Raw genomic sequence first — 14106 nt, 5'->3', positions numbered from 1 at the left:
ATATTTATTAGGCTCCTACAGTGTTCACAGTGATAATGGCCACTCCTCATCACTCTGTAGCATTATCTCACTCAGTCCTCTCAGCCTCCCTATTGTGTAGGTGTATCATTATCCTCTCTGCAGATGGGAAAGCAGAAGCTCAGAGACATATACTCACCTATTCAAGGTCACAGAGGTCAGTGTGTTGCTGAGTCAGGTTGGTCTGACTGCAAAGCCCAAGCTTTCATCACCACACACTACATAGAACATATATCCCAAAGCCTTGCCTTTAAGGAGCTCATAATATATTTAGCAAACCAAGTTTCCTATACGTGAAGAGTAAAAGAATGCAAGAGTGAAATCATAAGATGGCAAACAAAAGAAAATCACTAATAAGAGTACTTAGTTCATGAATGGAAGATGCAAAAACCATCACCAACACCATCATCATCATCACCATCATCCTCACCACCATCATCCTCATCCTCACCACCATCATCATCACCATCATCACCATCATCCTCACCACCATCATCATCACCACCATCATCATCACCATCACCATCATCACCATCATCTTCACCACTATCATCCTCACCACCATCATCATAACCATCATCCTCATCACCATCATCATCGCCATCATCATCCTCACCACCATCATCCTCACCACCGTCATCATCATAACCATCATCCTCACCACCATCATCATCATCCTCACCACCATCATCATCATAACCATCATCCTCACCATCATCATCATCCTCACCACCATCAACATCACCATCATCCTCACCACCACCCTCATCACCATCATCCTCATCACCACCATCATCATCACCATCATAATTATCACCATCATCCTCATTACTATCATCATCACATTGTGTCGGACACATCCTTATCCCTCCCTAATATTTCAGTCATTAATAAGCCCCATCCCACTCCACGCCATTGCACTGTCCTCCTACCTCTCTTTGATTGGTATTGTGATTATAACATTCCAGCCGGCAGCCTAAGCTTGATGTTCTTAAAGCATCTCCTTGCAAAAATAGGCCTTGCAACTTCTCATGATGTCTCTTGAATACACTTGCACTTCTGCCCATCTCTCCCATGGACAAGCCTTCTGAAACCAATTGGTATAGAACCAATGGGCTTTCACTTGCATCTGAATCATCTGGGGGTAGGGGGAGAGCAGGGAGGAAATGTTTCTGAGAATGCATATCCCTGAGTCCCATCCACAATTTATTTGGTCTGAGCCATTGAGGCTTACTTAAATCAGCTATGAAGTGATGGGGAGAGTTTCTTACCCATCTTCTGTCAGTGTCAGGTGGGAAAACTAAAGCCCAGAAAGGGGAAAGAACTTGCCCAAAGTCTCACAACAGGGTTTTTTGTTTTTTTTAATTTTTTATTGCCATAGGTTATTGGAGAACAGGTGGTGTTTGGTTACATAAGTTCTTTAGTGGTGATTTGTGAGATTTTGGTGCACCCATCACCTGGGACATACACATTGCACCCAGTTTGTAGTCTTTCATCCCTCACCTCCTTCCCACCCTTTCCCCTTGAGTCCCCAAAGTCCATTGTGTCATTCTTATGCCTTTGCATCCCCATATCTTAGCTCCTACTTATGAGTGAGAATATATTGTTTGGTTTTCCATTCCTGAGTTACTTCACTTAGAATAATAGTCTTCAACCTCATCCAGATTGCTGCAAATACCATTAATTCACTCATTTTTATGGATGAGTAGTATTCCATCATATATATATATAATATATATATATATATATGCCACAGTTTCTTTATCCACTCGTTGATTGATGGCCATTTGGGTTGGTTCCACATTTTTGTAATTGCGAAATCACAACAGGAATCTTGATCTCCTGTCAGCTAAGTCAGATCTTTATACTAGGTTTGTTACATAGGCTATATTAGTAGTAGTAGTAGTAGTAGTAGTAGTAGTAGTAGTATTGCAGTAGATGTGGTTCATATTTGTATTAGACCAGAGGTCAGCAAACTTTTCCTTAAAGGGCCAGACAGTAAAAATTTTAGCCTTTGCTGACCAGTTGGTCTCCCTTGCAACCACTTAACTTTGCTGTTGTAGCATGAAAACTACAACGGATGTGGCTATGTTCCAATAAAGTTTTATTTACAAAACCAAAGTGGCAGGCTCACTGGCTGTAGTTTGCTGTAGACCCTGTCCAGCACTGAAGGCTGCCTTTTCTTATCCTCAGCTGTTCAAAGGCTCTGGCTGCATTTGGTGACTGTATAGTAAGCTATGGCTGTATTACAGATCACCTCAACATGGAGTGGCTTCAAACAACAATTTAGTATTGCCCCCAAGTCTACATGTCAGCAGGGTGTTTCTGCTGCTCAGGCTGACTCAGCTAATCTTGGCTGGATGTGCTTATGTGTCTACACCCAGCTAATGGGTGAGCTGGAGGTTGGCTGATCTCGAATGGCCTCACTCACAAGTCTGTTGGTTGGTTGCTGGCCAGGGTGACATGGGTGAGATGCTGAATGTCTCTCAACACCCAGCAAGCAAACTCAGACTTGTTCACATGGCAAGCAGAAAGGGTTCCAAGAACAAGATCCTAAGTACCCAAAGCCCCTTGAGGTCAATGATGGTGATGATGATGGTGCTGATGATGATTATTGCATTTTCCATCTGTGAACTGGGCTCAGAATGACCACAGTTACCCTCTCACCACATTCCACTGGCCAAAGCAAGTCACCAGGCCAGTCTAGCTACAAGGAGTGTGGGGAAAGACTTCCCTTCTTGATGGGGGGAAGCAGCAAAGTCACATCTCAAAGTGTGCAAAACAGAGAGGGATGGCGCTGTTGTAATCAGTCTACCAAAAGGCACCAGGGCCGGCCCTGCCTGGTGATTCCTGAATTCTCAGTTGTCACATCAGCCAGTGCAGATTAGTGTCTGGTCAGTCCCCTCAATCCCTGTGTGATTGATCCCCAAAGTGGCTGATAATTCCAAATCGACTGTGTAGGGATCAATTCAATCATGTAACAAGAGACCGACCTTTACCTTTAAAAAGGGAAGGGGGTGGTCTCTAGGAATGAGAAACAGCCGCTCGTTTTTCCCTCTTAGATGGCTGGGCTGTGCCCCACAGCCTTTAATGAGTGACTGGGCAGCAAGTGCAATGCCTGCAACCTGTGTCCAGATTTGCCCTTGGCAATCAGCATGGGGTGCTTGGAATGGCTTTGAATGCATTTTCCAATTTCTCTTAGTAAAAGAAAAAAAAATGTTTTCTTCTCAGAGATGTTTATGCCCACTGGGATTCTGATTGGTACAGCAGTTTTAATAGAGTGAGCTATTCAGGTGTGCTGACCACTGGCACTCGCCCGGAGTTCTGAGCTCAGGGACTTCGGAAGCAGGCTTTGTGTATCCCCGTTCAGCATTTTCACCTCCTACGCCCTGCATTTAAAAAAGTAAATGTTCTCTCTTTTAATTTGATAAAATCCAAGATACTATGCTATGACCTGACACATGATCATTATGAGAAAAGACCGATTTCTATCAAGCATGTTTCTGGGGACTTTTTTTTTTCACTGCAGATTCGACGAGCAATCATCAGGTTTAGGGCACTTTTTATAAATGGAGAAAAAGGAGCAGATCTATCAGATGAAACCCTATTCTGATGAAAAGGGAGTCTCTACCCTCTAACAAGAGACAACATCCACACTGTCATTAAGAGCATGAATTCGGAAGCCAGACTGCCTGGGCTCACATTCCAGCTCTGCCATTTGCTGTCTTTTGTGACCTTGGATAAGTCACATGGCCCTTTATGCCCCAGTGTCCTCATCTGCAAAACGGGGATAATAATAGTACCTTCTTCACAGGATTTTATAAGAATGAAATTAGTTAATGGATATTGGGCACTTAAAACAGTGTCTGGCATACAGTAAGGACTCTTACGGGAAGTATTCACCATTACTATTACTTTGTCGTTCTGTTGTTGTTGTTTTTGTTACTACTGTTTATTATCTCAGTGGTTCTGTATATAAGAATTGTGCTCAAGGTGCAGTGGCTCATGTCTGTAATCCCAGCACTTTGGGAAACCGAGGCATTGAGCCCAGGAGTTTGAGACCAGTCTGGGCAACATGGCAAAACTCCATCTCTACAAAATACAAAAACCATCTGGGCAGGTGGCACATGCCTGTAGTCCCAGCTACTCAGGAGACTGAAGTAGGAGGATCGCTTGTGCCCAGGATGCAGAGGCTGCAGTGAGCCAAGATCACGCCACTGCACTTCATCCTGGGCAACAGAGTGAGACCCTGTCTCAAAAAAAAAAAAAAAAGAAAAGAAAAGAAAAAAAGGAATTGTGCTCAAGTTATCAGTTCAGAAAATATCAGATCTGAACCAATTCATTCCCACCATTTTCCATCAGTAACTGGAAATCTATTGAGCCTACTCTGTGCTCAGCACAGAGCACCCTGTGGTGGACAAGACTGCAGGTTGTAGGCTCAAGGGCTGGAGAGTCCAGTAAACAGGTAGTTACAGTAGAGCAGGAACCCAAAGGTGAGGACAAGGAGGACACATTGTAGGGATGGGGATGCTTTAGAACCTCCTTAGAGTAAGCCCAGCCCAGACCTACAGCAATCAAGGAAGGCTTCTGGATGGAGATGAGAGCTGAAGCCCAATCACTGAGAGTCGAGAAAGAAGAGGAACAGGAACATGTATCAGGAGCAGGGAACAGTGCTAAGCATGTCACCTCACCCTCACTCTCACCTTTTAAGAGAGGTACTGCAATTACCTCCATTTTACAGATGAGAAAACTGAGGCTCAAAGAAGTTAAGTAATTTGGCCAAGGCCACAGGGCCAGTAGATGGCAAAGCTAGAAGTTTAACCTGGACGGTGCAAAGAGCGAGCATGCTGAGCTTGAGCGACTGAGTGGATTTTTGCCAGGCGGCAGATGGCACAAGGAACAGGCAGGGCAACTCAAGGCTGGAGAGGCAGACGGGGCCTCATGTGTGTCAGAGCATTAGTTTGCTGGGGCTGCCACAGTAAACTACTAGACTGGGTGACTTAAAGAACAGAAATGTATTTTCTCACAGTTCTGGAGGCTGACAGCCCAAGATCAAGGTGCTGTCAGGGTTGGTTTCTCCCAACCCTCTCGAGGTTGGAGGATGGCTCTCTCCCTCTCTTCTCTGCGTCCTCACATGGTCTTTTTCTCAGTGCTCGCAGCCCTGGTGTCTCTTTGTGCGTCCAAATTTCCTCCTCTTATAAGGACACCGGTCAGATTAGATTAGGGACCACCATAATGGCTTCATTTTTCAGTGAAGCCCCTCTTTAAGGTGCCATCTACAAACACGGTCACACCCTGAGGTACAAACACGGTCACACCCTGAGGTACAGGGGTTAGAGCTTCAACAAATGAATCTGGGATGTCCACAATTCAGCCGATTACAAATTATTTAGGAAGTTTGAAGATTTTAAGCAAGAGAGGGAGAGGGTCAGGTTTGCATCTGTTCTTGTCATCTGCAGAAATGAATCTGATGCTCACATGCCCCACATCCCCTCCACCACCTTGTGACCAAGTAGACCCCATCTCACCAATTCACTTCATTTATTTCCCTCCCCACCCCACATATCCCAAAGCCCAGGTCTGCAGGGGCTCCAAGTTGCAAAACAGAAGAACCCATAGGCCTCTGCCCCGGCCTCTCGCAACCTCCTAGGGTTATGGGGAGGGTGTAGTGAGGTGCTCATGGCCCACTGCCAGGCATGTGGCACAGCTAGCTGCTGCCATTGCTAAATGCTGGACAGGTCCTATGTGCCCAATGCTACCAAAATGCTGTCACCTGTAGGGCCCAAAAAGGTGTTAAGAGAGAAGAAAGAGACAATAATTGGAAAGGGGTCAGGTGCAATAGCTCATACCCATACTCCCGGAGCTTTGGGAGGCAAAGGCAGGAGGATCGCTGGAGGCCAGGAGTTTGACACAAGCCTGGGCAACATAGGAAGACCCCATCTCTACAAAAAAAAAAAAAATTAAAAATTAGCTGGGCATGGTGATGCGTGTCTGCAGTCCCAGCTACTCTGGAAACTGAGGCAGGAGGATCACTTGAGCCCAGGAGTTGGAGGCTGCAGTCTGGTGATAGAATGAGAGCCTGTCTCTTAAAAAAAGTTTTATTTAATAAAAAAAATGGAAAAGACTGTGGGCTTACAAGTCTCTTAAATTAGAAGTAAAGGAATGGTAGGCGCTTAGTAAATAATTTGTGGAAGGAAAAGACTCCAGGGAAGAAAGGAAAGAGTTTCTCACCGTAGTTTTCCAAAGACCTGGTGGATACAGTCACCCTAGTACACAGAGGTGAGGGGGTGGGGCAGGGCAGGGCTGCCTGCTTCAAGCTGAGTGAAATGCCTGCCTCTCAAGGGATTAGCCGGGATAACCCTGGGCCAGCTCCACGCTTGAGCCCAGGGATTGGGTATCACCTTCTGAAGTGGTGCCTTCCTGGAAACAGAGAGCAGAGATACCTTCCTGCCCCTGAAAACACCAGGCCTAGGAACCCTGGGGAGTGTTGATGAGGGCAGGATGCAGTTTCAGAGAAGAGCAATTACACAGGTTCTTAATGGAGGCATCTGGCCCATTAGCGCAAGAGGAGAAATCTTGCAGGGAGAGGGGTGGCTGGCCAGGACTCCACCTTGTTTCCAGGAAAAACGCAGGCAGCAGGTTAACCCTCTCCTGACCTCGCTCTCAGGGTGCCCACTGCATCGGCTTCATCAGCACCTCCTCAGAGTCCAGGCCCATGAGAGCACAGACGTGGAGTCAAACTGACACTGGTTCAAATTCTCACTAATCCTAGCAGTGTGACCTCAAGTCACTCATTGTCCCTCTCTGAGCCTCCCATCCCCCATTGTAAAGAGGAGGTGGGGGCGGTATATTACCTATAGGGTTGTTGTGAGCTTTTTTTTTTTTTCTCCGAGATGAAGTCTTGCTCTGTCACCCAGGCTGGAGTGCAGTGGCGTGATTTCGGCTCACTGCCACCTCCGCCTTCCAGGCTCAAGCAATTCTCCTGCCTTAACCTCCTGAGTAGCTGGGATTACAGGCACCCGCCACCACACCCAGCTAATTTTTGTATTTTTAGTAGAGATGGGGGTTTCACCATGTTGGCCAGGCTGGTCTTGAACTCCTGACCTAGTCATCTGCCCACCTCAGCTTCCCAAAGTGCTGGGATTACAGGTGGGAGCCACTGTGCCCGGCCTCATTGTGAGCTTTAAATGATACTGAGAACCATCTCAGTCACCAACAAGCTCTGTGACCTTCAGCAAAGTGATTGCACCCCTCTGAGCCTCAGTTTCCACTTCTCTAAAATGTGCATAATAATTCATACTCCAGCAGGTTGTTGGAAGAATTAAATAATGTGTATAAAACGCCCCTGTCAATACCTGCCCCCTTGTAGGTGTTTAATACAAGGTATCCAAAAAATCAGAAAAAGTAAGTGAAACATATGTGGTTGTTGTTGTTGAAGACGGTCTCACTCTGTCACCCAGGCTGGCAGGCAGTGGCATGACCTTGGCTCACTACTGCCTTGACCGCCCTGGCTCAAGCGATCCTCTTACCTCAGCCTCCCAAGTAGCAGGGATCACAGGTACATGCCGCCACACCCAGCTCATTTTTGTATTTTTTGTACGCTGGTCTCGAACTCCTGAGCTCAAGCAACCCATCCGCCTCAGCCTCCCAAAGTGCTGGGATCACACACATGCACCATCATTCCCAGCCTGAGACATATTTGTAAACAGTGTTTTAGTGAACATTTGCAAGTGTTACGCTCTATGTGTTTTTCTTCAAAACCCAGCTACATTTTCAGGCAAAGGACTCATAAATGTAAAGCAATGCATCCAATTTTTAATCTAGGGGGGAAAGAACAATTAACACACTAATTTCCCTGTTACGCTGTTTCCAGACTTTTTACACACTCTTATTTATTGTACTTTTATCAGATTAACAATTGGACATACATAGGATGCTGATTTCCTTGAAGCCTCTCATTTGCCTGAGTCAAGACTTCCAGCTGGGGGACCCTTCCTTGTTTCTCTCCCTGCTATATATACAAATTCTCAGTAACTGGCATTGGATAATCTCATTCCAAATGGGCTCTATCACCTACTGGCCTGGTGACCTGGCACAACTTCCTTAAGTCCTGTGAGCCTCTGATTCCTCATCTGTAAAATGGGCTAAAGAATATCTCATGGGCCCATTGCAAAGGCCAAATGAGATGATACATGCAAAATACTTATGCATGCCTGGAGCATGGTGCCCACTCCCTCACTGGGAGCAAGTACCACTACTATTTTGATGGCTATTTTTGCGAAGAATGTTGTTCTAACAGGATCCCACTGTGTTCCCTCTCTCTGTCTTTGCAGCGAGCCCCTCTTCCGCCAGCTCTGTGCTCTCCACTGGCTTCTGGAGGCCCTGACTATCGACCACACCCACCACACCATGAAGCCTGTGATCACCTGTTGGAACCCAAAGTACGCCTCAGCCCTTCACCTTGTCTTAGACTAGCAGTAGGCTGGGCAGTGGGGAAGAGATTCCTGTATGTTCTTCCACTCCCTTTGCTGTTTTGGTGGGTAGGCTGTTTTAGGAGCTCTTCTATGTGCTGTGTGGGATCTGAACAGGGGAGAACTAGAGACAGCTTATGCAGATTCATGGGAGCCCGTTGTGTGCATCTCCTTCCCACATCTCTTCCCAACTCCACATTCAGTGACATCACACAGGTAGCTTGAAATCAGCCAGCCACATGGGAGTATTTACACCACAGAAATTGGCAAGCTCTGGAAGCACATCACTGGATCCACAGCTCGACTGTTCTCCAACTCTCTTCTTGGACTGTGTCTCCCTAACACGAATACTAGTCTTCTTCCTTTCCCTCCTCCTTTCCCTCCCTTTTAATCTTTCTTTTCTTTTTGTTTTTACTTTTATCCTTTCTTTCAAGGTTGTCTTTTGTTTTGCTTTGGTCTTTTTGTTGTTTAATTTACATTGGTGGCTACTTCTCCACTTGGATCCAAGGGAATATTTGGTATTCCGTTCCCTGGAGCCACTCGGTTTGTACAGGCAGAAGCTCCAGAACATGTTGTCTAGGTCAAGAGAAGCGTTAGGTGTCCCCACCAGAAGAGAGAGCTCATGCAAAAGCTTGGAAGCCACTGTTGCAGGAACAGCATTGTACACACAGGGCAGAACAAAGAACAGACAGGCATGTAAAGGCATTGGTTCTTTAAGAAGAGTCAGGTTGTTCGCAAGAAGGGGACAAACAAAAGTAAGAACCCTGACTTGAAGAATCAGATTTTCCCTGTGAAAATAACAGGCTGAGTTAAATAAAATAGTTCCCCACTCCCAGTGCTAACCCATGCCCACTCATAGTCCTGCCTCCCAGGCGGATCCAGTCTTCCTCTTCCCAAAACCTGAGTCTTTTTTTTTTTTTTGTCTTGATGGAGTCTCGCTCTGTTGCCAGGCCAGACTGCAGTGACGCAATCTTGGCTCACTGCAACCTCCATCTCCCAGGTTCAAGCGATTCTCCTACCTCAGCCTCCCAAGTAGCTGGGACTACAGGTGTGCGCCACCATGCCCAGCTAATTTTTGTATTTTTAGTAGAGACAGGGTTTCACCAGGTTAGCCAGGATGGTCTCAATCTCTTGACCTCGTGATCCACCCCCCTGCAGCCTCCCAAAGTATTGGGATTATAGGCGTGAGTCACTGCGCCTGGCCAAATGTAAGTCTTAATTAACTCTTTCCTCTTGAAGACATTTATTACCCATCCCCTAGATCTCCTGCACCCCCAAGTCATCTCTTACACCAGGACCCAGAGAAACTAACCTCAAATGCAACCAGCAATATAAATCAAGCATCCGTTGGTAGATCAGTAACTCCAATCAATTCAGTGTTTTTGGTTGGGATAATTTTTTTGTTGTTGTTCTTTTGATTTTATCTTTGACCCACTGATTGTTCAGAAATGTATTATTTGATTTATACGTATCTGTGAATTTTTCCATTTTCCTCCCACTATTGATTTTATTTTATTTTTTTATTTTTATTTTTTTTATTTTTTATTTTTTATTTTATTTTTTTTTTTTTTGAGGCAGAGTCTCGCTCTGTCCCCCCGGGCTGGAGTGCAGTGGCCGGATCTCAGCTCACTGCAAGCTCCGCCTCCCGGGTTTATGCCATTCTCTTGCCTCAGCCTCCCCAGTAGCTGGGACTACAGGCACCCGCCACCTCGCCCGGCTAGTTTTTGTATTTTTAGTAGAGACGAGGTTTCACCGTGTTAGCCAGGATGGTCTCGATCTCCTGACCTCGTGATCCGCCCGTCTCGGCCTCCCAAAGTGCTGGGATTACAGGCTTGAGCCACCGCGCCCGGCTTGATTTTAAATTACATACTATTGTGGTCAGAAAAGATACCTGATATGACTTCAATCTTCTTAAATTTATTAAGACTTGTTTTATAGCCTCACATATGATCTATCCTGGAAAATGATCTGTGTGCACTTGAAAAAAATGTGTATTCTGCTGCTATTGGATGGTATGTTCTGTAAATATTTGTTAGGTCCATTTGGTCCAGAATGTTGTTCCAGTCTGTTGTTTCCCTACTGCTTTTCAGTCTAGGCAACCTGTACATTGTTGAATGTGGTATATTAAAGTCCCCTACTATTATTTTATTGTCTATCTCTCCCTTCAGATTTATTAATATTTGTTTTATATATTTATGTGCTTTGATGTTGGGTGAATACATATTTACAATTGTCTCTTTTGATACAAGCGGTTGACAGACTTTATTTTTTTAAGCAGCAGACACTCATTTTTTAAAAATAGAAGCCCTTATAATGTAAAAGAGACTTTTCTAAATGGAACTTCTTCATGAAGCAAAAGGTTTAGGAGCCTGGGAGACCTGGGACCCCTCCAACTTCTGTCCCCACCGTGGCACCCTAGTTATTTCCAAAATGTCTTTGTGGCTTCCAGAATTTCTTTGAAAACCACAGCCTTAAAACATTTTTCATGCCTTTTTTTTTTTTTTTTTAAGAGATGAGGGTCTTGCTCTGTTGCCCAGGCTAGAGCACAGTGGCACAGTCATAGCTCACCACAGCCTTGAACTCCTGGGCTCAAGCAATCCTCCTGCCTCAGCCTCCCAGATAGCTAGTACTACAGGTGAATGCCACCGCACCTGCCACCATACCTGGCTAATTGTTTTTTTAAGTTTTTTAGAGATGATGTCTTTCTATGCTGCCCAGGCTGGTGCCTAGCTCATGGCCTCAAGCAATCCTCCTGCCTCAGCATCCCAAGTAGCTGGGATTAAAGGCTATTTATTTTTCTCTAAAACAAAACTGCTCAAGTAATAAATGAACACAATTTATGCTTATGGAAATCTTTCAAAAAATGTATAAGTATATAAAATATGAAAACCTTTATTCCCTCCCTGAAATCCCCTTTTAAAAAAAAAACTCCTTTTAAAAGTCTATGATATGTCCTTCCAAATCTTTCTAATGCCTTCCTTTTATAAACATATAGTGACATTTTTTTAACAGAAATAGGATCATATCTGCATGTTGTTCTCTACATGATTTTCCCCCTTTTACAATGACTCATGGGCATCTTTCCATGATGGTATACACAGGTTTACACATTCTTTCAACAGCAGCAGAATATTCTATTGTATGGATGGAGTATACATCATTTCTTTATTAACAGACACTGAGGTCATTTACAAATTTTTGACATTTCGAGTAGTACTGCGTAGAATATCCTTACACATATCTTGTTTTGTTTTTTGTTTTTGTTTTGTTTTGTTTTTGTTCTGTTTTTTGTTTTTGTTTTGTTTTTGTTTTTTTTTGAGATGGAGTCTCGCTCTGTCACCCAGGCTGGAGTGCAGTGGCGCAATCTGAGCTCACTGCAACCTCCGCCTCCCGGGTTTATGCCATTCTCCTGCCTCAGCCTCCTGACTGGCTGGGACTACAGGCGCCCGCCACCACGCTCAGCTAATTTTTTGTATTTTTAGTGGAGACAGGGTTTCACCATGTTGGCCAAGCTGGTCTCGAACTTCTGACCTCGTGATCCACCGGCCTCGGCCTCCCAAAGTGCTGGGATTACAGGCGTGAGCCACCACACCTGGCCCCTTACACATATCTTTTATGCCCAGTTGCAAATGTTTCTATTAGCTGGATTCCGGGAATGAGAATCACTAGGTAAAAGCAGTATCTTTTTCTTCTTTTTCCTTGGTTGATTGCTTACATTCTAAGAAAAAGGCCTCTGAGCCAGAGGGCTCCTGACAGCATTCCGTCTCCCTGAGCACACCACCAACAGCCACATTTGGCCTCCTACATGTGGTGACTCTTTCTCCAAAACTGAGAAAAGAACATCATGTAGGATTTGGATTGAGCAGAGAAAAGGGGCCATGTCCCTTTCTTTTGGTTGGTTTTAGAAATGTGCTCAGAACATGACCAAAAATTGTTAACTGCAGTAAAAAGACACAGTGGCCACATTGAGAGTAGCAGATGTTCTACCACAACTTGCAGTGGCAGAATTCTATCAGCGCTCCGAGGATGCCCAGCTCTATAAAATCAGCACCTGAACCAGACCCAGCCACCTGAGGTAAAAAATGCAGTCCAGGAAGATTCACATAGGAAGTCACAGTATTTGTTGGGGTTTGTTTTTTTCTAGTTGACCATTTCTTCCTGGTGGGCATTTTAGTTTAGGGTCAATGACAATGCTGGTAAATGTTTTAACAACCAGTTCTCTAGGAGGTAAAGAACCACGATTTGTGACAATGCCAGTTTCCACGGTGTAAATACTCCCACCGTGGCTGATTTCAATCTTCCCAACTTGATGTCACTGAACTTGGAGTTGGGAAGAGATGTATAGAATCCGTTCTTGTGAGCCAATATGAGCCAGCTCTAGCACATCACTGTTTGGGATTCATTTTTTAAAATTATGAATCTGGGGGGCAGTTTAAGTTCCCAATAAAGTATAAGAAAACACCTTTTTAGTTATAAGAAAGCAGAAAGAGCTCTTCTCTTCAACATTTAATCCCCATTTATGACATTTCACCCTTATGCAGCAGTGTGAATTTCCCCAAATCTTCAAGTGCATTTTTTAAACCCAGAGGGATTAGAGTGATAAAGAGGAAAGGGTTTAGCATCAGATGAACCCAGATGAGTCAAAGCTTTGCCACTTAATAGCTGTGTGACCTTAGGCAAGTCACTTGACATCTCTGGCCCTCTGTTTCTTCATCTGTCAAATGGGGTCCTGCCTCAGAAGAGTTATTGTAAGAATTAAGCAAAATCAAGTCCATAGAGCACTTAGCCTAATATCTGGGAACACAATGAATGTTCATTAAGTAAGAGCTATAAAAGGTAAAAATCCTTATTTTAAAGAGAAGTTAGGTATATGATTATCAGTACCATTGAGACTGAAGGCTAGGAAAGAAAGGGACTTCTGAGCAGAATTTTACCAACAGGTGAGATCTATGTTCACTAGGTGAACAGAAAAGTATGCAAACAAACAGAGGAAAAAGGCTACACAACGCCACCCAAAACCTAGTTGCAAAGATAAACAACCCAGGTAATGAGCCCAAGAAGGTAATACCAAATCTCCAGTTCTCCTGAGTGTGTTTTTCTGAGTCTCCATCATCAAGCAACCAGTACCTCCTGTTACTAAAGTATTTTGACACTTAAACCCTGAGCCTGACACCCACCATGCATTTTCCAAAAGGGAATATCCATCCTTGGGGACCTGTAGATCCCAGAGGCTCCATTTTGATTAGGCATAATGACAGCTGCAGACCCAATTCCTCCCCCTTACAGATTTTATAGCAAGAACGTCAGGGTGGTTCGATATCTCAATGAGGGCTTTCTACAGGCAGCAAAATTTCACTAACTGGCAGTTACTGTGTGCAAGCAGAAGAACAATCTTTGTTAGTTGCAGGATGATCTCATATTTGGATGGATTGGTGGATGTTTGGGTGAATGGACGGATGACAGATTTTAGGATGTCATGATGAGTTGCATCTGAGTCTCTGCTTTATTGAGAAAAAAAAAACTCCTCAACTTCCCAATTTCATCATGTGGCAATTTAAACACATTATCATTATCACTTCTCAGCATCCTTGTTAATTCCACTGCTAACAAGAGAGTT

General features: G+C 44.5%; 1 protein-coding gene and 1 long non-coding RNA gene across 2 annotated transcripts in view; one reads left to right on the top strand and one right to left on the bottom strand.

Moving 5' to 3' along the window:
- The window catches only part of LOC115900022, a 204747-nt gene that overhangs the window by 78484 nt on the left and 112157 nt on the right, over nucleotides 1-14106 (bottom strand). The gene's annotated exons all lie outside the window — the stretch shown is intronic.
- Nucleotides 1-14106, top strand: part of CCDC60 (coiled-coil domain containing 60) — a 208026-nt gene that overhangs the window by 142148 nt on the left and 51772 nt on the right. Inside the window, exon 5 of the mRNA XM_010368272.2 lies at nucleotides 8352-8459. Within this exon, the coding sequence (XP_010366574.1) occupies nucleotides 8352-8459 (108 nt within the window). The remainder of the gene's footprint in view (nucleotides 1-8351; nucleotides 8460-14106) is intronic.

The sequence above is a fragment of the Rhinopithecus roxellana genome, chromosome 10, assembly GCF_007565055.1.
Source record: "Rhinopithecus roxellana isolate Shanxi Qingling chromosome 10, ASM756505v1, whole genome shotgun sequence".
In the NCBI taxonomy this organism is placed as follows: Eukaryota; Metazoa; Chordata; class Mammalia; order Primates; family Cercopithecidae; genus Rhinopithecus; species Rhinopithecus roxellana.
The sequence above is the reverse complement of the archived record's forward strand: the minus strand, read 5'-3'. Positions and strand labels throughout refer to the sequence as shown.